This window comes from Aythya ferina, assembly GCF_964211825.1.
Source record: "Aythya ferina genome assembly, chromosome: 11".
In the NCBI taxonomy this organism is placed as follows: Eukaryota; Metazoa; Chordata; class Aves; order Anseriformes; family Anatidae; genus Aythya; species Aythya ferina.
In genome coordinates this window covers 10,317,333-10,339,152 of record NC_140307.1, presented here as the reverse complement: position 1 = coordinate 10,339,152, position 21,820 = coordinate 10,317,333, and the positions used below count along the sequence as shown (strand labels likewise).

Here is a 21,820-nt window from a genome sequence, read left to right as displayed (position 1 = left end):
TTTGAAAAGCATGCACTTCCAGTGCGAGAATTATCCAATCTGTCCCTTATGACTTCACCCCTTTGTGCATATTCTGGCTTTATTACCTGGGTTAGAGATCAATCGTTCATCTCTGCCTCATCCTGGTTGTCAAGAATCTATTGATATGCATACTTGTAATTATGAGAGCGTGGAATTTTGTGATGTTTGATTTATCTTCGTTTGTATTCCTCATGCAGCTCACAGGAGAAGATATTATGTCTGCTTCCTAATTTGTTATTCACAGTGCTTTTCTCTGACAGCTCCTTGGAAAAGCCTTTCATATTTTCTTCTGCACAGCCTGTCATCATGCAGCTCTCTGCAGGCAGGAGTCTTTATTTGTTGGCTCAATTAGCATAGATGCAAAACTCCTCTCTCTGTACCTGGGCTCTGGCCTGCTCGATTGTGAGATCTGTCAGTCCAGCGTAAATAAGTATGTATTGGGTGCCTCATTAAGGTATTTTCACATACATTGGTAAGATCTGAACTAAAGCCTGTTGAGCTCAACTGAGGGACAGCAACTGGCATGGGCAGTTTGCATTAAGTGAATATGCATTACGGGATTCATTAATTATTAATCATTTGGTATTTAGTAGATGCCCAGATCAAAATCTGCAGCTTTAAAAAAAAAAACACAACACACAACAACAGCAGCTACTCAAGGGATGGAAATGCATAGGGAAGACTGTAAGCCTTGTCAATGGCCAGGTTACAAGAGACTGGCACAGCTGGAAGGTTTCAGGTTGCTGTGTTTGTTGCCAGAAATGAGCAGAGGAGACCCAGGCTTCCCAAACTTGTTTTCCCTGAAATGTCCTAAATAGCCCTGTGAGGGGGCAATTCTTGTCTGGGCACCACATGTGAGGGGAGGCCTGGGGAGGTCTGTCAGTGCTGGATTGCATATCTTTGCTGTGGCATTTGTAGCACAGTTTGAGAAGCAGCAGTGTGATGTCTTGAGGGCATTTTAAGGGAATGACAGAGGTAAGGAGGAGAAGGGTTTGTTGGAGCTGCCTTCAGCTCCACCTGTGTGTGGGCATGGAAGCTCTGCTGCTTCACAGCACGGTGTGGGCTTTGCTGCCGGCGGCTCATTTAGGGCTGGGTGGTGGACCGTGATGGTGCCTTCTGGCTTTATAATCTTCAAATAACAGAAGTGATTGTTTTAACAATATTTCACTTAAAAGCATGCCTTGAACAAGGGAGAAGGGTCATTTTCTGAGCCTCGTTTAAAAGAAAATATGTGGATTTTGAAAAATGTACATTCTGCACTAGAAAGAAATGTCTCATTTCCAGAGGAAAAAAAATGACTTCTTACAGCAAAATGAAAAATTCCTTTCCACTTTTTTTTTCTTTTTCCATTTATGAGTTTTATCCCCCCCCCAAAAAAAACACAAAACAAAACAATGATACTGTCAGTGACAATCTGATACTGCAAAAATTGTCTACTTCAGTGTTATCCTGAGACCAAAGAGCTTTTAGAGGGGAGGTCAGCAGGTGGAAGGCAGAATCCAGTAGCTGTTCTAAGCTCTCTTTTGCTTAAAAAAAGAAAAAAAACACCACAGGATAAATCTCTGATGTGGTTTGAGACTGAACAGACAGTGTGGAAAGTAAACACATTAGGATACCAAAGCACTCTAAGTTATAGATATATCTCATGTTAACGAGTGATGTGACTTCTCTGCTAGACCATCAGTCTTCTGTGATATATTTCTCTGATATATTCTTTACCTTTGTGGGTGAACCCTTAGGTTTTGTACTTTAAAACAGTTTTCAGTGAAAAAAGGTATGAAGCTATAGCTTCTCTTCCTGTGTTATCTCACTTCTCCAAGTTGCCAAATGAAGGAGAATATGTAGAAGAACATATTTGGTTTGATGATTGCATCTTGAACTTCCTTTTGCTTGAATTCCTTTTTCAGGAATGGCAAGGAATGTACTATGCGAAAAAGAAAAACGGAGATAGCATACAGCAAAATGTGAAGATATTACCTGTTGTCGGACAGGGAGGGTAAGTATGAATGCTAAAGCCATAATTTAGGTGTGAATCAAGGTTCAGTTCAGAATTCAGCTACTGTCAGCAGGTGTTGGATTATCTATCCCAGTATAAAGGAAACTTATGCAAAGAAGGGAGCGTCAGACCTCTGTATTTAATTCCTTGGGTTAAAATCACCTTTCCATGTTGTGTACAAGAAATGTGAAATTCTCCCAATTCTCCCTAGAAAGGAGCCAGAGATCCAGATGTGCTCACTTGTGACTCTTTCTGTGTATTGTGTGGGGAGCACCAGAACCTACATCCTGTTCTACTGTTCACCTGTAGCATGTCCCTCACGTACTCATGGCCGTTGTCAGGTGTCTTTCTGTGATGAGGTTACTGGGTGCTTTGATCCTGGTCCAAATTCAAGCATGTCTTGGTCCCCAGGTAAAGCATTTTGGAGCATGCAGGTATATGTTAGTTGTTGGTACGTTTGTGATGAGTACATCTGTATGATATTGGAAAAGAAAGTGTATCAAATCACATGCAGTAGCAGTATAAAAATCCCTTTAAGGCAACACAGACATTAATTAAAAGCACTGTGCATTATCTCCAGACTTGGCTGAGACACTTCTTTAGGAAGTTGTGTCAATGTGAAGGAGAGGCCAAATGCAGCTTCTTCATGCAGTTACTTCCTTTAAAAGAAAAAAAAAAAAAAAAAGTGTTTTAGGTTGATTTCATCCCTTGGAAGTAATTCATGTTCTCTAGTCTACATCAATAGCATGAAGATATTTCCAGCTTATTATGCCAAACTTGTAAAACTAATATATTCTGTGTACATTGTTACTTAAGGAGAAATCTAAGCTCATTTGAAACTGGCTTAGAAAGTTTCCTGCTAATCAAAGATTTAGTTTTCAGATTGATTGCCCTGTCCCTAAATCCTATAGAAAGCTTCAGTTGTTGGACTGCAGTGTTGCATATTTTTTCAGTTATATCATACCTGAAGCATCCTACAGTTGCCCAAAAGAAGGTAGGGGGGGCATGGAGAAAGAGGAAGGAACAATCTTTGCAAAGGATGTTTCCATTTTGTATTCCCTGTCACCTGCAGCAGAACTGTTTTGGTCTTTTTTCCATTCCCTACCTAGCCTTCCTGCCAGAACAGGATTTGTCTTACATTAATTTGTTGCTATTGCCCATTTTGTGTATCAGCACTGAATTAGAGCTGAGGTTTGGATGGGAATTAACACGCTGTTTTTTGCCTGCAGAAAGATTAGACACTATGTGTCAATTAGTAGACTGTGCAATGACAACAATAAGGTAAGTGAAAATGGTGATACGCTTGCTTTAGTTTGAGCCCTAAATACTACAAAATAATGGAAAAGTTCTGACTAACTGGATTTCTCATACTGATTTGTAGGCGGAGAAGACATGTGAACGTGTTCAGGCTGAATCTCAGACAGGTATGACACATCTCTTCTGTCATAATAAGTGGAAAATGTACCTGGGAAAAGAAAGAAGCCAGTTGCTAGTATATGACTGAAAACCACAGCTGCACAGGGTAGTCCAAGTCTGGGCAGTACTATTTAGCTAAGGACAGTCTGAACAGTACTATTTAGCTAGCAATAAACTGGGAATCCATCTCAAAAGGCAGCAAAATAAATAGAAACTCTCTCTACCTGCCACATTTGTCTTAGAAATGCTATAAAACAAACCCAAAATGCTATAAACCCAGAAATGATATAAAGCAACTCAAAAATACAAGAGGGGCCGGGTTGGTGTTGTGGTATTGCTGGATTTGGTGTCATGTTTCAGTTGTGGGTAGTGGATCTCTGTGGCAAAATTAAAGATACCGAGGTTGCTGTCTAGTCAGCATGTTGCTACAGCTGGTCTATAGCTTGCTGTATGTCTGCTTGCATTGCTTTTAACTGTCCTGTGGAGTATTTCCATGGGGAAGGAAATGAGTATCACCACCACTACTGTTCACCCTCATCCCACGTATCAACACTGCAGTTAAGACATCTTTGGCATCTGTGCCATGAGTACTTCTTAATTGTAGTGTTTGGTAGGACAGGTTGTATCTGTTGGAGTCTGTCAGGGATCTGGAATGCATTGCCTAGTTTACTAGTGTGTATTGTACTTTGGGACAACAATTCTTTTGGCAGTTATCACTTGAGTGAACTCGTCGGGTGTGTTGCATAAGTTGTATTCACAAGTACATTTACATTGTGTCAAGAGAGGAACTTTTCCCTCTGGTAGATCCATTCTGCAAAAACATATTGTCATGTTTTGTCAGAATGCATGACTGGGACAATGACAATGTAATTGGGCAAGAGTTTAAAAATGAGTTTTCATTGTCCCTCATCTGTTGGAGCATTCTGCTAAATATCACTCAGCTGCTGTGAGGCTTTCTCTGAGTTTCGGTTCCTTTATCATACATCTTAGGCAGAGCTTATGTCCTCATATAATTTTCTCAACAGATATTCAGACTTCCAGACACAAAGACAGGAGGAAAGGATCACTAGATGTCAGATCTACAACATCAAGAGGGAGTGATGGTATGTTAAACAAGCAGATTTTTTTTATTTCTACATATATTCAATTTTTTATGTGCATGCACGCATACACATACAAATACAGATAAGTATATATGTGTATATACATATACTAAAAAAACAGCAAGGCATTCGCCTGTGAACAACAGCCCCATTTTCTTGAACCACTGAAGAATGGAAGGCTATCATCTATCATCCTGCATGGAAGACCTTAGGAGATTCAATAGCAGTACTTTCAACTACAAATCGCAGACTCTAAACCTAACAAATTACTGCATTTCTTACCTCTTCTCTCGATAAATATATGATGTAAATTTTCTTATGAGTTTTGTTTTCTTGTCACTGTTTTGTACTGTATTTCATCATAGCACCCCGACCTTGATAGATGAATCACATATTGAAAACTTTTCCTGATACTTGCATGGCTCTGCTAAAGCACGGATCATTACAGTCTAGGGAGCATGCACTAGTGAAACATGGGAGGAGGTCTGTGGCAATGAGTATACTATCATGCCCCAGTATGACAAGAATAGCATTGATTCTTTTTCTAAATAGGTGTTCAGTACGAAGTAACAGAGATCTGTCTGTATTTTATAGGAACACAACATAATTATATAGAAAATTCCCTTTTGGGCCTTTTCTCTACAAAATCAGAGTTGCTAACTGAAATAAAACTTTTTCTTTTTCTTTTTTTTTTTTTAATTTTTAATAAATGAGGGGCCAGGACTTCTGCTATTTTAATTTGGCATAGCTTTCTTCACTTCATAAGAGCTTCACTGATTTACCTCAGCATGGTAGCTGACTCATTATGACTTGTCATGTAGAACCAGTCAGAAAAAGTATTTGTATCTTATAATAACCTAAATGCAATTGTTACCTACATGTGCCTGCCAGTTTACGCACACACACATCCGTATAGTCTTTTAACTCAGTATTTCCTTAAATATTTTAATCAGTTCAAATACAAAAACAAAGCAATGATTTTGCCAGGCTGTTACAGCTACTTATCTCTAATCTGGATAGCAATGGTTCAGCAGGCATCTTTTTGCACCTGTGTGTCCCGAGCATAACAAGCATGTGTATGCATTCTACAGTAGATCACTTGTGAAGGGCACAGCAGGGTAAGCAGTTTAGAAAACGAATCTAGATTTCTTGGCTGAAACCTCCTGTCCTGCCATGTCACTGGATTCAGGATACTAATTCTGCTTTGTTTCCCATGCAGGCAGCTCACAAAGGAGGCACTCTTCTATGGCCAGGATACATTCCATGACTATTGAAGCACCTATTACCAAGGTAATGTGCAACTGTTGCTGGCTACTGGCAGTTGTGCTGTACTGGAATACCATGGCCCAAGGCTCCAACAAAGCATCTAGACTGAGGAGCAAGGCAGTGTTGGTCTCCAGTGCAACTTCTTCCCCCCTTCTACCAGACCACTGATGGAGCTCCAAGAAACAGATGCTTTGAACTGAGTCCTCCCAAGGCTGTGTAGCAGAGTGCCCTCCCTGTGGCCAGCCACAGCATGATCCTTTTGAAGGATTCTTGCCTTTGTGGAGGAGGAGACTGGAGTTCCTCCTTCTTACTTACGCATTATAAACTGCCTTCTGAAACCATTCAAGGATTTGTCAAAAATCACCTCTTCTATAAAGTGGCAGAGGCAAATGGAAGAAGGTTACACTGAATCCATTCAGAGTCATTTGGGGGCTGTGCCTTGAACAGGAAAGTATTAATAAGGCTGTTGTCTTTAAGGCTGTTATCTTGTTCCTAAAGGTAATCGTAAATGTCAGTGTTTTGTTAACATCCCTTTCACTTTTATTCCCCACATGTGGATTAAAGTTTTAGATCTGATTTAATTGCTGTGAGTTTTTCGTAATAATTGATGAGAGTGTTGGTTCTTTCTTAAATTACTTTTAAATTCAAATCATGTCTGATGTTAAACTAGGTAATAAACATCATCAATGCTGCACAAGAAAGCAGTCCAATGCCAGTTGCAGAAGCTTTAGACCGAGTTTTGGAGATATTAAGAACCACTGAATTGTACTCTCCACAACTGGGAACAAAAGATGAGGATCCACATACAAGCGACCTCGTTGGAGGGTTGATGACAGTAAGTATATACTGCTACAAACGGCTATTGATGTTCTGCTGCCTGATGTTCCTGGTTACCTGATCGTTATTATCTGGCAGATGCTTTGCCTAAAAATGCCAAATTTTCATGAAAAACTGCTCACTTCTTTTTGTGTTTTCTCCCCACCCCTTTTATTAATGTAGCTCTAGAATAAAATTGACCAGTCCCTTTCAAGCATAAGTTTCACTAGAAGTGGGAAGTAAAACACTTTTTTCCAATGTGTATTGTTTTAGAAATACATAGATGGGAGAGGAAGAAGGAAAGACAGCTAGACATGTATATTTATTAATTAGGATTAGAATGGACTGTATAAAAAGTATATAAATAAGAAGTATGGGTTTACAGAAGAATGGAAAATACTTTTGAGTTGCTATTTCTTAGATTATATTCGAATATTTAGAGACTCAGAAAGATCAGTGCTTTGAGCTAAGAACATGAACGTTCACATGAAAACAAAATGATGCTCCACAGAACTCATAATTTAAATAAATAAGGCAAAAAAAAAGGACTGGAGGAGGCAGCATATATTACTACGTTATCTAAAAAGGAACAGGGATATTAGAAAAAGAAGCGTTGTACCCAAAATTGAACAAAGGGCATGAAGCAAAGCAAAGAATTGAACTCAAACCTTCAGAGTCTGGAGTGTGGCCCTCCTGATGATAACTAGATGAACTTGGTTGAATGTTACCTGTGCCTCCAGGATATGTGTTCCCATTAGTCTGTAGATTGCATATAAAAGGCTACCTCAGGAAAAAAAAGAAGACAGTGTGTTGGGTGCAAAAGGCTCACAAAATGTGAGCTTTTCAGAGATGTCTCTGGGCTATTACAATTTCATGCTCAAGACAACTTTGCAGTATCCATTAAAGTCTTGAAAGAGTTTAAATATATTGTTGCCTTGTACAATAACACAGCAAATGTCTAATGAGGAGAAACATATGTGAGACTTCAAGAATTCCAGAGGATCAGAATGTTTCCTACAGGGTTGAATTTACTAGCACAGGAAACAAAATATATCTTTACATTAACCATAAAAATATTGTTGGAATGGCAATGCATTAGAGTCTCAAAGTGAATCTTTTCTCCTGTTGACGATGCAGTCCATAAACTTAGCTGGGTACTCCTTTTTGTAGATGGTGTGTTCTTTACATACATTTCACAGAATCACACAGAATTTTCTAGGTTGGAAGAGACCTCAAGGTCATCGAGTCCAACCTCCAACCTAACGCTAACAGCCCTCCACTAAACCATATCCCTAAGCTCTACATCTAAGCGTCTTTTGAAGACTTCCAGGGATGGTGACTCCACCACTTCCCTGGGCAGCCTGTTCCAATGCCTCACAACCCTTTCTGTAAAGAAGTTCTTCCTAACATCTAACCTAAAACTCCCCTGGCTCAACTTAAGCCCATTCCCCCTCGTCCTGCTTGTAATTCAGTCTATGGTCCCAGAACATGCAGGTAACAAAATTACAAAATACAAAATCCTTCCTGAATATAAAACAAAGGCTATTTTATGGAGCAATAGAAAAGCTGAGAAAACCCATTTCAGGGTATATGGTGTATGCTGAGTTTTAAAATGATCTGGGAGAAATATTTTTTCCAGCAAAGGGGACCAGAATCTTATTATTCCATGTCATGTTCAGAAGCTATATCTGAGTTGTAGGGAACAAGCAGTAGGTTATTGGATTTGAACTCTTACACAGAATTCATGATGGGAAGGGCATTTGGAGTTCAAAGATGGATTTTCCAGATACAATTACACCTACTATTTCAACTCCTAAAAAAATAATCTTTGATTCTAAAGGATTCACAGCATCTGGTGTACCAAATCCTTGTTTCATAGCAGTGCTATTGAAGAGTCACTGAGCCAATTAGAGTGGTAGTACTCCCTTTCCTTTATATCGCAGAACTTCAGACTAATTTGCTTCCAAATTTGAAAAATAAAAATGAGTTGTAACAGTTCCTGTACGTGCAGGAATTGCATGTTCAGATACAGCATCCACATTTACCTCAGCTATGCTTTGGGTACATAGCATAGGGAGGTACATTCAGAAAGACTGATTTTTTTTATAACCATTTTTTTTACATCATGACATTGATGTAAACATTGATGTGTGGTAACTAACAGTCTGTATACATCAAAAGAGGAGGCAGAATTTGGGCCACAGCATTTAGAATTATGAGCAGAAAGGTAAATATTAAATGGATCATTCAGTTAGTTTTAATCCTTTGGCTGAGTTTTCACATTAGGCATCATGCCAGAATTACACCTAGGAGGCACTGAGCTGGAGAATACACAAGCACACGTTCTTTGATAGAAGGGAAGCCCAGAGTAATTTGTTGCTCTGTAATCCCAGCAACAAATCACAAGATTCTTATGCTGCTGAGGTGACTTGATCTGTCAATACCAGGGGAGGAGAGCAGAACCATGTCTCCATCTGTGCCCTCCCACCACCCACCTTTGCTTGTTGAAGGGAAGTATACAGACATATGGTGTCTGGTTTGTGGCATACACCCAGACCTGGTGTCTGTGTTGTCCAAACAAGAGTGGATGTGAAGCTGTAATTCCAGACTTCTATCTACACCTGAGGTACTCAAGTTTGCACCTATCAAAGTTCATATTGTATCCCACCTCTTGCAGTTTCTCATCCATAATGAGCTGTATGTAAAACAAGCAAATGTTAACAGGGCACACAGATATAGCAGAGGCAGCTTTGATGACTATGATATGTTGTAATCAGGGTTCTCTAATGTTATTGTGCTATTTGTTGTCATCATTGTATAGACCTCTTTTACAATACCCTGCATTTAATTCTCAACTTTCATTGAACAGGATGGTTTGCGAAGATTATCAGGGAATGAATACATACTGTCAGCAAAACGTAAGTCTTAATTTGGCACTTCATTAGACGTTAGCATATTAAAAATTTTAAGAAATATGCAGAGTGATCAGTTGTTCTTTTTATGAACATTGTTTTTACTTTATTTATAAACATTTTTCTGCACATTACTGAGCTATACAGAAATGAGACCTGCTTGGCATTTGTACGGAAAAGAAAGTATGTAAGGAATAGTAGTGTATCTTGAGGTTATTAATAGTGATCTGCAAATATATTCTTCAACAGAAACTCATCAGGTCGCTGGCAGTTTGATCTCTCCAATCTCCCTCAATGACATACCCCCACGGATAACACAGGCAATGGAAAATGAAGAACACTGGGATTTTGATATTTTTGAACTTGAGGCTGCCACCCATAAAAGGTCAGTAAACTCAAGGGCTCATAAATTCAAGTTGCTGAAAATTGACTTAAATGTCATCCTGTAATCAGCTCTTCAATTTCTCTACCTTTGCTTTTCAAATGGAATTACTTATATTTTCAAAGTCAAATGTTTGAATTTTTCTCATTGTGTATGAACCGATTATATATTTTTGTTTCATCATATGTTCTTTCCTGCAGATTCCCAGTTGATGTAAGTGAAAATTATGTATCTTTGATATGGTATAATAACAAAGCAACATCATTTTACAAGCCTTCCTTTTCTGTTTTTGAAAATAGAAAAGTTCTATCAATCAAATTGTTATCTTGTGGGGATTCAAATTCAAATTATGTGCAGCTACACACAAAGTCAACACACTAGTCCTAATTTGATCAGTTGTTATAGATCATGATTTATGTTGTCTTTATGTAATTGGGTATTTTTTTGTTCCTGGACAGTTCAAATACAGCTTTTCAGCAGAATTCTCATTTCTGGGATCAAAAGAATTTCTTTATTCTATCAATTTAGCAGGCTACATTTTATGTATAAGGTTAACTGAAGAATATTTACTGATAAAAAGTAAAGCATACCAATTTCCATCACAAGCATTTCCAAAAGTTTTGATAGTCTGTACTTCATTAGCAAATGCTCCCACTATGATTGTAAATCAATCTTTTTGTTTAAATCATTGGTTTTATTTCCTGATGCCTATCAAAAATTCTCCTCAGGGTCTAGTTTCATGTGTCGCGGTTTCTCTTAGCTTAAAGCTTCTGTGAGATTGTAATTTGAAGGCTAGATTCTGCAATGAAATTGACTATTTTAAGCCCCCATCAAAATCCCAGATCCATGAGAGCTTTGAAAGATATTTAAAAACAGTGTCTAAGCAAGATACTAAGGTATTTAATTAATACATACACATTTTAATTTTAGGCAATGTTTTTTGATTCAAAAAGATGGAAAACATTCAGATTTTTTTTTTCCTTAAAGTGATCCAACTTTAAATTTCTTTGTAAGTAAAGAAATTTGCACCATTATTTTAGGTTCTTTTTTCCATGTTTTTATTTCTGGTGAAGTATTATGGATACCGTAATTGAAAAATAAAGTTAATGTAGTCAGTGTGATTTACAATTTTTAATATGCACATTGCAGTAGCTAAAAGAATTAAATATCCCAGGTAACATGTATGAGATGACCAGACAGGCTTATCTTTTCTTATTGACTTGAAGAGGCCACAGGAGGACGAAGGAGGTGTTTTGTTGCCTAAAGGTATTATAATTAGGATTGCCTCCTGCTGCTGTTAAATAAAGGCAATTCATTTATTAAGGGAATTAAGGTGATCTTCAATGAATCACAACCATGAATATGTTATTAATACTGTCTTCAAGCCTAAGCAGACTTATGGTAGTAAGCCAAGATAATTCATTAAATCTAAGCCTACTACAGTAGACATTGCGGCTCCCTGACACAGAAACCTGGAGAGATCTTTGGCAGTGGTACATGTGGTATTAACGATCTAGCAGTCAGGGAGATCTCACTTTAGTGAAATCCCAGCCAGCACCTGTTTTCATTTACTTCCAGAATGCTTCCATATCTCATCCTCTATTGCATACAAAATCAATGAGCAATGGAAACCTTCAAGTGGGGTGTGTGAAAGAAATGGAGCAGCTCTGCAGAGCAGAAAGAATACTGATTGCAGCAATATATAGTATAGATATACTTAATCTAACTGTAAACAAGCTGGTTTAGGAAACTGGCAGTAGTAAGATTACCTCCCTCCTCTAATGTTCTGTGTTCAGTACATACTAATTTATCTCATTTTAGCTGCAGTCTACATTTACCCAGCATAGTTTCCCCAAGCCCCAAAGTGCTGCTACATGGAATACAGTATAAATATAGAGCCTGCTTAATATTCCTGATAGTGTGAGGAACTGGCATATTCTGAGAGTTGGCACATGATAGGAAGATTTCTACAGATCTGGATTTCTACAGATCTGGATTACAATTCTGAAACAAGCAAGTCTGTATACAGACCTGACACATCTTTAGTTTAAAAAAAAAAAAAAGTATAGATTCATACTATTCACATTATGTAATGTGCTTTCAACCTCATTTGTTTTAAAACTTTGTGTTTGTTTTTCTTCACAGACCCTTGGTTTATCTAGGTCTCAAAATATTTGCTCGCTTTGGAATCTGTGAATTCCTAAACTGCTCAGAATCAACTCTGAGGTCGTGGTTACAAGTTATTGAAGCTAACTACCATTCCTCCAACTCCTATCATAATTCTACTCATTCGGCAGACGTGCTACATGCCACTGCTTATTTCTTGTCTAAAGAAAGAGTAAAGGTGAGTCCACAATTCTAAGAAACAGCACAGGTGGAAAGTATAGGTGGGATTAAAGCAAGACCTCTCAGAAAAGATGCCAAGACCCATATGTCTACTTAGTGCTAACCCATGTGGCAGCTCTGAGGTCAAAGAACTGGGTTGCTTTACACAAGTTCTAGGATCTGTTGTGTAGTATATGTGGAAGAATGGATACTAGTATTACAGGAATTGAGCTATACTTGATGAGAATAAGAGAGCCTCCTTTTAAAACAAAAATTCCTGGTATAGTTAATTTTTCTCACATAGATGAGCTAATGACACTATTTTTGTGATGGTCCCCACACATACAGATTTAATCAATCATCATTTCTTATGCCTTTTTGCAAAAGACTCCCAGGACAATATAGGCCATAAAATATTTTTGGTACTTCCAAAGCTGTATTACCCACTAGACGAGATGCCCTGAGGCTTAAAGAGACTGCATTGGAGAAGAGTGTTGAAACAGATTAGTTGTTGAAGTTCCTTGTACCATAATGCCCAGTGGTGTATTAGAGCCTCTGACAAGCAGAATAAATCAGAGCAGCGTTTGTTCTCACACACCCAGAGGGCAGACTGGAGTGTGAGAAGGGGAATTAAAACAGTGCTTGCATGTGTACGCAGTGGAGTGGCAGTACGTATTTCTGAGTTGCATTTTTAGATAGAAATTCCTACCCTGAATTGGCCTGCCTAAGGATAGTGCTAGTGATGGGCACTCGGCTGAGACATTTGTGATTGTAAACAAGCTTCTGACAGCTCATTAAAATTGTAGTAAATCCCTTAACCTGGAGCTGCAGCTTATTAGTGTGCTCTCCAGAGGCTGACTCACAGATACCATATGCCAAGTGGGAATAGAACTTCACAGGATATTTGCAGTCCCTTATTTGCCAGAGGTTTAACTGGTCTTCCCAAGAACATCTATGAAAAACAGACAAGATCTGGAATCATTTCAATGCCACAGAAGCATGACTGCCTCCTCCTTTTCAAAAATGTTATTTCCATTCCTCTGTAGGCATAGCAAAAGAAAAAAAAAAATGTTGCAACAGAAGAAGGAGTAGAATCAAAGTTCAAGATTCTCTCTTTATCTTCTCAGATTTACAGCCCAGCTGCTTTTGTGTTGTCCAGAGTTCAACTTAAGTTAAATACAGAAGGCCAGATTCTGCCACTCAGAATCACACAAAGATTTTTTTTTAGTAAATTGAACTCTGTTCTTGTCTGGGAAAATTTTCTGGCTCCCAAATTAAAGCAGTATTCTCAGAATCATTTCCACTTCTGTGCCATAGGAGTTAACACAACAAAGTTAGAATCCTTGACCTGAAGTCAGAGGTAAAGGTACTGTAAATCCCTTTGAAGTTTGTTATGTCACACTCAGGAAATAAGCATGAGATACATTGCTGTGGCACTACAGGTCAAGTATTCTCCAGTTTCTTGCCACTTTCCATCTGCACAAGTCTTTCTCAGCCAGACAGAGATCAGTGTGGCCCTCCCAGGAGAACTTGTTCTAAAATCCCTCTCCCCTAACTTTATACCTCAAAATTAGAATCACATGAGCAGCAGATGAAAGAAAGAAGGAAGAACCTAACACACAGGAGATAGTATTTCAGACAATGGTAACTATGAACCTAGGGTAGAAATACTTCTTTGCCTTTTCTTTTTCTCCACAAGAACCTTTTTGCAGTCCTCACTGAATAATATCCTTGCTCCATCAAAGTCACTGCGTTAATTTCACACAGCGAAATAAGGTATACACAGTCTTTTCTACTGAGTGAAAAAGTATGAGTGAAAAGTCTGACCATTGTGAATGGTACAATCAAAGTCAGTAAAAAAATGTGGACCTTAACTCAAGCTAATTGAACTGGAAATTATCTGTCCTGCATCTAGATTCAGCAGGGGAACAATTCTGCTCATGTCTCTTTCATTTTATTAAAAATTTTAACATAAGTGTTTTGTATTTATGGTCCTTCACAAAAAGCACAGCATAAACACAGCATAACGGTTAGTTTCAAGAAGCATACAATAAAGTTTTCTGAGATCCTTAGTGCTTTTTCTCCTATTAGTATAGTCATGGATGTATATCCATGGATATAAACCATCAAGAATTCTTCACAGAACTCATTAACTCTAGCCTCAGGACACTATTATAGAACTGGATGTATGTGAAATACTCTTTACAAATCACAAACCTAGCCAGCACATAAGTGGAATATGATTAGGACACATTCAGTTTCCAAAAGAAATGAAGGAGTCTGGTGGAAATATAATTATTTTTAGCAGTGTTCATTTTTTTTCCAAGGGTATTTCCCTAACTCAAGTGAAGGTGGTTCATGTGTTGTTAGAAAACACAAACTAATTTATTACTTCGCATTTATTTAATTTGATGTGCTTTGTGAAAGGTGTGGCTAAATTCAAGAGGAACAAAATGACTTAAAAAGTCATGCAGTGTTCAATGAAGCTTATAATGAATTTTCCATTGCTCTGTCTAGAACATCTGACCCTTACTGATCTGCAGAGTTCTGGCTTTTCTCCCTTAGCAACTTGGCTTAACCTTTATGGACAGAGTAGGGTTTCTAATGAGTCTGCCAGGAAAACTAAGCATCTTTCTATTTCCAGCAAACTTTGGATCCGATTGATGAGGTTGCCGCACTTATTGCTGCCACAGTCCATGACGTGGATCACCCAGGAAGAACAAATTCTTTCCTGTGCAATGCTGGCAGTGAGCTAGCAATTCTCTACAATGACACTGCAGTGCTGGAGAGCCATCATGCTGCCCTGGCTTTCCAGCTCACCACCCGGGATGACAAATGCAATATATTTAAAAACATGGAAAGGTAAGCTTAAACACAGGGTCCCTGTCTGCCCACTAACATCTCTCGGTTTCTTCTGAGTAGTACAAGATTATGCAAACAAGCATCCTAGAGGAGAGCATGCCTTGTGGATAACTGTATGTAGCCTTTGTGAAAGTTTGCTTCTAAAACAGTACAATACTTCTGCCTGTCCTGCACAGGCTTAGGAGTCATTCCATGGTTTCAGTTCCTCCTGTGAATAAAAAGACAGACCTTGTCTAAGGAGCTTTCAATGTAAATCCTGACGTTAGCAAAGTCTTATTTTGTATTCTTGGACACTGAAGATAAACTATGGATGAGTGGATGTATGTTTGCTGGGTAGAACAAAGATGGAAAGAGTCAGGAAGAATCACTAAAACATTAAATGTCTTCTTGCAATGGGAAGGGTAGTGAAGGACCTGCTCTTCTCCTTCCAGCACAGAGCAGGAAATACATTTAGGGTGAGGATGACCACTGCCTTGGCTCATTCAAGATACAGCTGAAAAGTATTGCTGAAAACTTGGCGGGAGCTTGAGCTGTGGTTGAGTGTCTGTGCTAAAAGCCTTGGGAACACACCGGTGTGATGTGTCCTGGCAGCCCTCCTGAGTAGCTGGTGCCTCTGCTTCTGCACAGCTCTTACATTGTTTCTCCCAGAGATCCAGTCATGCCTCTAGCATATATGTCTCTGTGCACCAAAGGGTACTTCATCCAGCATAGATGTAGCTACCCAAGCCTTTCTTACTATTCTTTCTTCCCCTCGCACCTCTCAGCAGCACAAATGGTCTTTAGCATTTTTGTTAGACTTGTTTTAGCAAGCAGCCCTTTGTGCACCAGCCAACATTCTTAATTGTTTCCTTCTTTAAACAGGAATGAGTATCGAACCCTTCGCCAAGCCATTATTGACATGGTCTTAGCAACAGAAATGACAAAGCACTTTGAGCATGTCAACAAGTTTGTCAACAGCATTAATAAACCCTTGGCAGCGCTTGAAGAAAATGGGGTAAGCAACACTGTAAATCTTCCTTAAAATAAATAAGCAGGGACTGGGAACTGTTGGCAGTAGGAAATCTCCATGTGGTATTCTGAGAAAGTTCATGAGAAACATGGAGAAAGAGAGGTTAGAAATGTGTCTTTCACCTCTGGGTTTCAGTACCCATCTACTTAATGTCATCATCACCCATTTTGAGGATGAGTGGGACTCACTTGGTTCCTATTAATATTGCAGCACTATGATGTTTTATGAAAACCAGCCATGTACTGGGGACCAGAAGCCTGTATATGTTCCTCTTAAAAATGTCATTTTGATGAACCCAGTCGCTCCAGTGGAGAGAGTGCTAGCAGCAAGACCTTGCATTCTTTTTGGCCATTTCTGCAAAGGGGCCAAGATTTGTCTCAGGACAGAAGCTGAATTACTCCCTCACTCACAACGGGAACCACTGGTGGTGCAGCATAAGGGCAGGTACACTGACTGCCATATGGCACAGTCTGTGGAAATCAGGGCCCTCAGCTTTCAGTGCTGCCTGGCAGCATTCATGGATTTTCTGCCTACTTTCTTTTTTAATCTTTAAAATAGATCATGGTGGCATTATGTATCATATAGACATAATCAATAGCCATCTGGAACCCCATGGACACAATGAAATTGCCTGTTAGGAGCTCATTCTAAAAAACCACACCAGTTTCAATAACAGCTTCAACTAGCAGATTTTTTTTTGCCAGTAAGAGCAGCGTATAATTTTGTTGGAATGGTTTTTGCAAAGAGAAGATTTTCAGAAATGGTTATAATAAAGTTTGCAACGGTGGCAATGTCCTGCAGGAGCTGTAATGGTTTTCTGTGTTTTCTTACAATGTTTTTTTTAGAAAGCCACATTTGTGACTGTTGTGTGCAGTGGGGGAGGGCAGTCTTTTTTATTATCAGAAGGCGGGAGAGGGACAGATCTTGTTCCTCACCCATCAGAAGCAGACTGGAGCTTAATTGGAGGAAAGTACCTTTGTCCACAAGAGTATGTGCTAGAATTAGCTTTGTTCTTGGCACCCAGAGATGCTAATGAGAACTACATGAACGTGGAGCCAAAGTCCCAGTAGGATACTGGTTTTACTGACTAAACTAGGAGAAAGGCTGTTAATTCTGTGGCTGTGAAGTATTTTTCCCAGACAGCTCCACGTTGCAGAAGGCTTTAAAGTCACAGACAAATATTGTTGACTTCTGCAGGTGCTGTGTTGGACCTTGTGTAGTTGTTCACCACCTAGGGCATGCCTACACTTTAAGTGTCTGCTCATTGCTAACAGCACCTAGAGAAGACCAAAACTAGTTTGTGCGTGTTTGTCCTTAGATTCATCATTCAATAGCTAAGCCTTTGTTATCGCAGTTGGTCTCCTATCTCTCACAAAAAAAGGAAGGATAGTGAAAAAACATGCTTAAATTGTAAAGTTGTCAGAGGTTACCAAATGGAAGGACTACCTTCCATTTGGTAACCTCTCTTTACCTTCTTACCTTCTCTTTGATGTAGTGGCTCCATTTATATGCCTATTACAATGCATTCAGGCCTTAATTCTATCTTCAGATTCTGTTTTCACTGACTCTTCTTTGACTTCTTTGACTTCTTTCACTGCCCACTGTCTTGTCATGCCATTTTCAGTTCTCACCCACCATTTTGCTCCTTGACTTCTCACTGGCTCTGCCTCTCTTCCTCCTCCTTTTCCCTGCACTAGTTCTCACACTCACCAAATCTTTCCTGTTTTCCTCCCCTCTTCCAACGGTGTTGGCTTGCTACTCTACTCTCTCTTTCACAGCTCCCAGGACTTTTATGCCATTCTACTTGTTCCCTTCTCCATTTTTGCATTCAAAGCAGGCAACAACCTCCTCTTCCCTGCTGCTGTTTTTCTGCAGGTTTTGTTTACTGCAAGTAAGGGAGAGAGAGGCTCCCTGTTCTTAGTTATAAAACCTGGATTTGGACAGTGTCTGCTCCGGCATAGCCAAGAACTACAGTTGCAGCAAGAGTCTTGTTCAGACCCAGGCTCCAGCAATCCCTATTGAATATACACAAACCACGTTGTTTTTTTTTTTTTCCCCAAAGTTTGTAACATGTCCAGCAGCTTTTCAGAGATGGTGACTGGCTTAACCCAAAACCATTCCTCTAACTGAATTCCAGGTCCTCATTCATGAAGATGTGAGAAACAGCAGTAATTTTTAACATCAGCATGAAGACCTTATTTCCCCAATCTCATATTTAGAAGCCACCAAATCATTTTTAACTGCAGTTTTCAAGAAAAAAAAAAAAATCTGCCTAAGGCAGACACCTGGTGGGGAAAATTCAACCAAACAATTTCAGTTGGCAATCATGGACAGTATTAAACAAAATCTTTCGATGTGAAGTATCAGTCTGCAGGCTAGCCTACAACCATAGCTGTAGATGTAGATTTGTTGTTGTTGTTGTTGTTGAATGGTTGTAAGACATAGCACGCTAATACATATATTTGGATGCTGGATAAACATTTTTTGTTTCAGGATTGTTTAATGGAAACATAAAGCCAGCAAAATGGATGGAAAATTGTAAGGGTAAATGTTTTGCTGCTCAGTTTCTTGATTGTAACAAACAAGAGAAAAAGAAGGGGGAGTAATTCTTTGTAGATTACGAGTAAGTGAGCTAGCCAGGAAAAGCCAGGGCACTTCTGTTTCTGTACACAACAGTCTGCGGTGTTACCATCCGGTATCATCCCAGTGCTACCATACTGCAGCCCTGCTCAGCCCCCAGTTTACCCTGGCATGTAGACACACTAAGGAGCTATTCTCCGGTCAGAAAGAAAAGGAATAGAAAGGGAGTAGATGGGGGAAGAAAGGAGGATGAGTAATGGGTATATCTGACAGAAGCAAGGAGGATATAATGGCTGTTGTGATGAGGAAGGGGGACTAAGAGGAGCTGCAGAAACCTGTGAAGTAGGGGATGCAACGTAGAGAACGGGGCAGGGGTGAACTCAAGAGATTATCTAGCCCATCCACTAAGCAGGAGTAATTTTACCTACAGAACTGCTTCGAAGAGGCTCATGTTTACAGCTGTCAGGGATGCAGAAGGCACAGCCTCTCTGGGGGCCTGTTCCCAGAGAGAGGAAGAGACTCGGAGGAGAACCAGGGGGCAACTTTCTGAGCAGCAGTGTCTGTCCAAAGAGCCACACTCATCTCGCCTGTTACAGAAAGCTGGATGGCTGCTGCTACCTGAGCCTGTACAGTCAGGCAGTAAAAATAAGAACAGTGACATACAGAAATCAAACTAAGTTTGATTCTGCCCTTGAGGGCCAGGGGCTGCAGAGAAATAACCTGCCCCACAAAGCATTTGTGATTTATAGCAAATTCTGCCCAAAAGTGGGTGGAAAGACAAAGGCTATATAATTTGTATTGAAATCAAGAAGCAAAATGTTTTCCTTCTAGCTGGGAGTTTCTCAGTTCAGCAGGTTCCTATTAAAAGGCCTGTAATGTGTGAGTGGGTGAAACCAATCATTTGCTGTGCTTATTACTAGCAGAACAACACTGACAGATCCCCTTTCAAGTCTGGTCGTATATCTGGTTGCAGCGGCAGCGTGTGTTTCCTGGCCCGATTTCCAGTCGTGGCTGTGACTCAGTGTAATGTTTGCAGGCTGAGCTGCCAACCGTGTGTTCCAAATGGGACAGTTCCACTTATTTTTTTTTTTTATTTATTATTTTTGTACATATTTGTTCAAAGAGCCATGCTGAGAAGCTGCTCTGTTTGTTTCCTTTCTTCTTTTGTTTCATAAACTGAAAAAAATCCTTTCCAGCTCCAGCATCCTTTATCCTCCCATTTCCCTTCATGATGTCACCTAAGCCTATGACAGGAAGCCAACATCTGACATGCAGAGACACCTCTGCACTCTGAGCAGGATGCTGGGACTAAGCACAGTTAGCACATTTTATTCCCAAGACATCCGCATCCAGCAAGTAGAGCTGTGCCCTTGGTTTGAACGGATCACGGAAGCAAACATCCTTTCTCGATTCCTGGTGGTTTACCTAGTAGGATATTCTCTACTACCCTTAGCTGAATGATCTCTAATCATTTTCAGTGCTTAGTTTTTACTCATAGCTTTTGTTTCTAGAGCCTCCTTTACTTTATGTTGACTTTCTCTTGCCTCATGTTTCTATGCATTTGGAGATGTATGCAACTCACTTTGTTTCCCCTGTACTTTCCCTTCAGCATATCTAAAAATGAGGGAAAAGAATTGGTTTGAGAGTCTCATTTTAGTAGGAATTGTGGAGCTGATGTTTCTGAACCAGTAGTCTACCAAACGACAATTAATAATCTAATAATTATTATATTCTTCCTTCAGAAAGAACTTTCTTCCTCAGAAGAACTTTCTTCCGAAAAATATGTCCTAATAAAAGATCAGAATGTTTCTGCTGCTTTGTAGAAGCTGGATAGTATCCTCCTCTTTGTGCAAAGTGCTGCAGAAACTGGTGGCTTATTGTTCTTGCTACTATCCCTGTGACTCCTTCACTGCATTGTCTGTAGACCAAAACTTTGTTGAGTGCTAGAGAAGTCTAGTATATTCCTTGCTTCACAATATTTTTTTTCCAAGTAGAAGATGAGACTTTAAAAATTTCTGTACCTACTCATCCTGAAAGAGTCAGGTAATAATAAGGCCCTTAGATGTGATTTTTAAGATATTTTAATCCTGAATGTCTGTTCTTTGGAAACTCACTTATCAGAGCTCCACAGAAAATAGCTTCCAATCTGGATCCTTGGAACCTTTACTCATATTAGCTGTATGCTGCCTCCAAATATAGAGTACTGTTGACGTGCTTGTATGTGCAGCCTGGGAACCAAATATAAGCCGTGTGTGGGCTGAAACCTTTCCTAGACTTGCAGAGGAAAGATGAGGCTGTGTTCAGAAGCATGGTTTTAATATATTGCTTTAATACCAATAAACTCTCAGAAAGCAAAATGCCCAGTCAGGTCAGAGACTGATGGGCTCACATGGCTGCAGTGGAAGAGAACGAGGAGCATGCCTGAGAGGCAGTGTGGGATCTGGCTCTCCTAATGGCAGCGGCACTGTCATAATGATCAATGCTCATGCTGGTGAGCTTTGCATGCAGAGGACGACTGTGCATGTCGTGTCAGTTCTTTTTTTGTTAAACCAGCTATTCCACTGTTAATGTGCACGTCTATTAATCCTTGCATTTCAGCAGAGAATTACCTTTTTCTGCCTACATAGTGCTCGTCACTGACTATGCAGTGATAAATGGATCCTCTCCACACTTTTAGAGGCACGTAAGACATAGAGGGATTAGGTGACTTGCCCAAAGATGCCCAAGAGATTTGTCACAAATACAGTGAATGGATCCAGAAACTGAATTCCGGTGCTAGCTCAGAGCTGTGGCGAACTTTCATAATCCCCCTATAAATTCAGCTGGACATCAAATATGACAGTCAGTAACAGGACCAATCCCTATAGGATCTGCTGAAGACATTCCCAAGGCAGGAAGCTTTTGACTAACAGATAACAGTTTTTGTTAATGTATTGTTTTTAATTCTCAAATGTTACAGAATAATGGTGATGGAGAATCAATCAAAACTGTTCTCACGTCTCCTGAAAACCGTATCCTTATCAAACGCATGTTGATAAAGTGTGCAGACATTTCCAATCCATGCAGACCCATAGAGCAATGTATAGAGTGGGCTGGACGCATCTCTGAGGAGTACTTTGCACAGGTAAGACA

At 39.6% G+C, this 21,820-nt stretch overlaps 1 protein-coding gene across 20 annotated transcripts in view; it reads left to right on the top strand.

Annotated features, from left to right (window-relative positions):
* Nucleotides 1–21,820, top strand: part of PDE8A (phosphodiesterase 8A) — a 139,603-nt gene that overhangs the window by 103,131 nt on the left and 14,652 nt on the right. For all 20 annotated transcript variants that reach the window (XM_084532132.1, XM_084532131.1, XM_084532126.1 and 17 more), the window contains 12 exons: nt 1,929–2,017; nt 3,247–3,298; nt 3,399–3,441; nt 4,459–4,536; nt 5,756–5,826; nt 6,473–6,637; nt 9,488–9,536; nt 9,780–9,915; nt 12,058–12,256; nt 14,882–15,099; nt 15,961–16,093; nt 21,648–21,812. In XM_084532132.1, the coding sequence (XP_084388258.1) occupies nt 1,929–2,017; nt 3,247–3,298; nt 3,399–3,441; nt 4,459–4,536; nt 5,756–5,826; nt 6,473–6,637; nt 9,488–9,536; nt 9,780–9,915; nt 12,058–12,256; nt 14,882–15,099; nt 15,961–16,093; nt 21,648–21,812 (1,398 nt within the window). The remainder of the gene's footprint in view (nt 1–1,928; nt 2,018–3,246; nt 3,299–3,398; nt 3,442–4,458; nt 4,537–5,755; nt 5,827–6,472; nt 6,638–9,487; nt 9,537–9,779; nt 9,916–12,057; nt 12,257–14,881; nt 15,100–15,960; nt 16,094–21,647; nt 21,813–21,820) is intronic.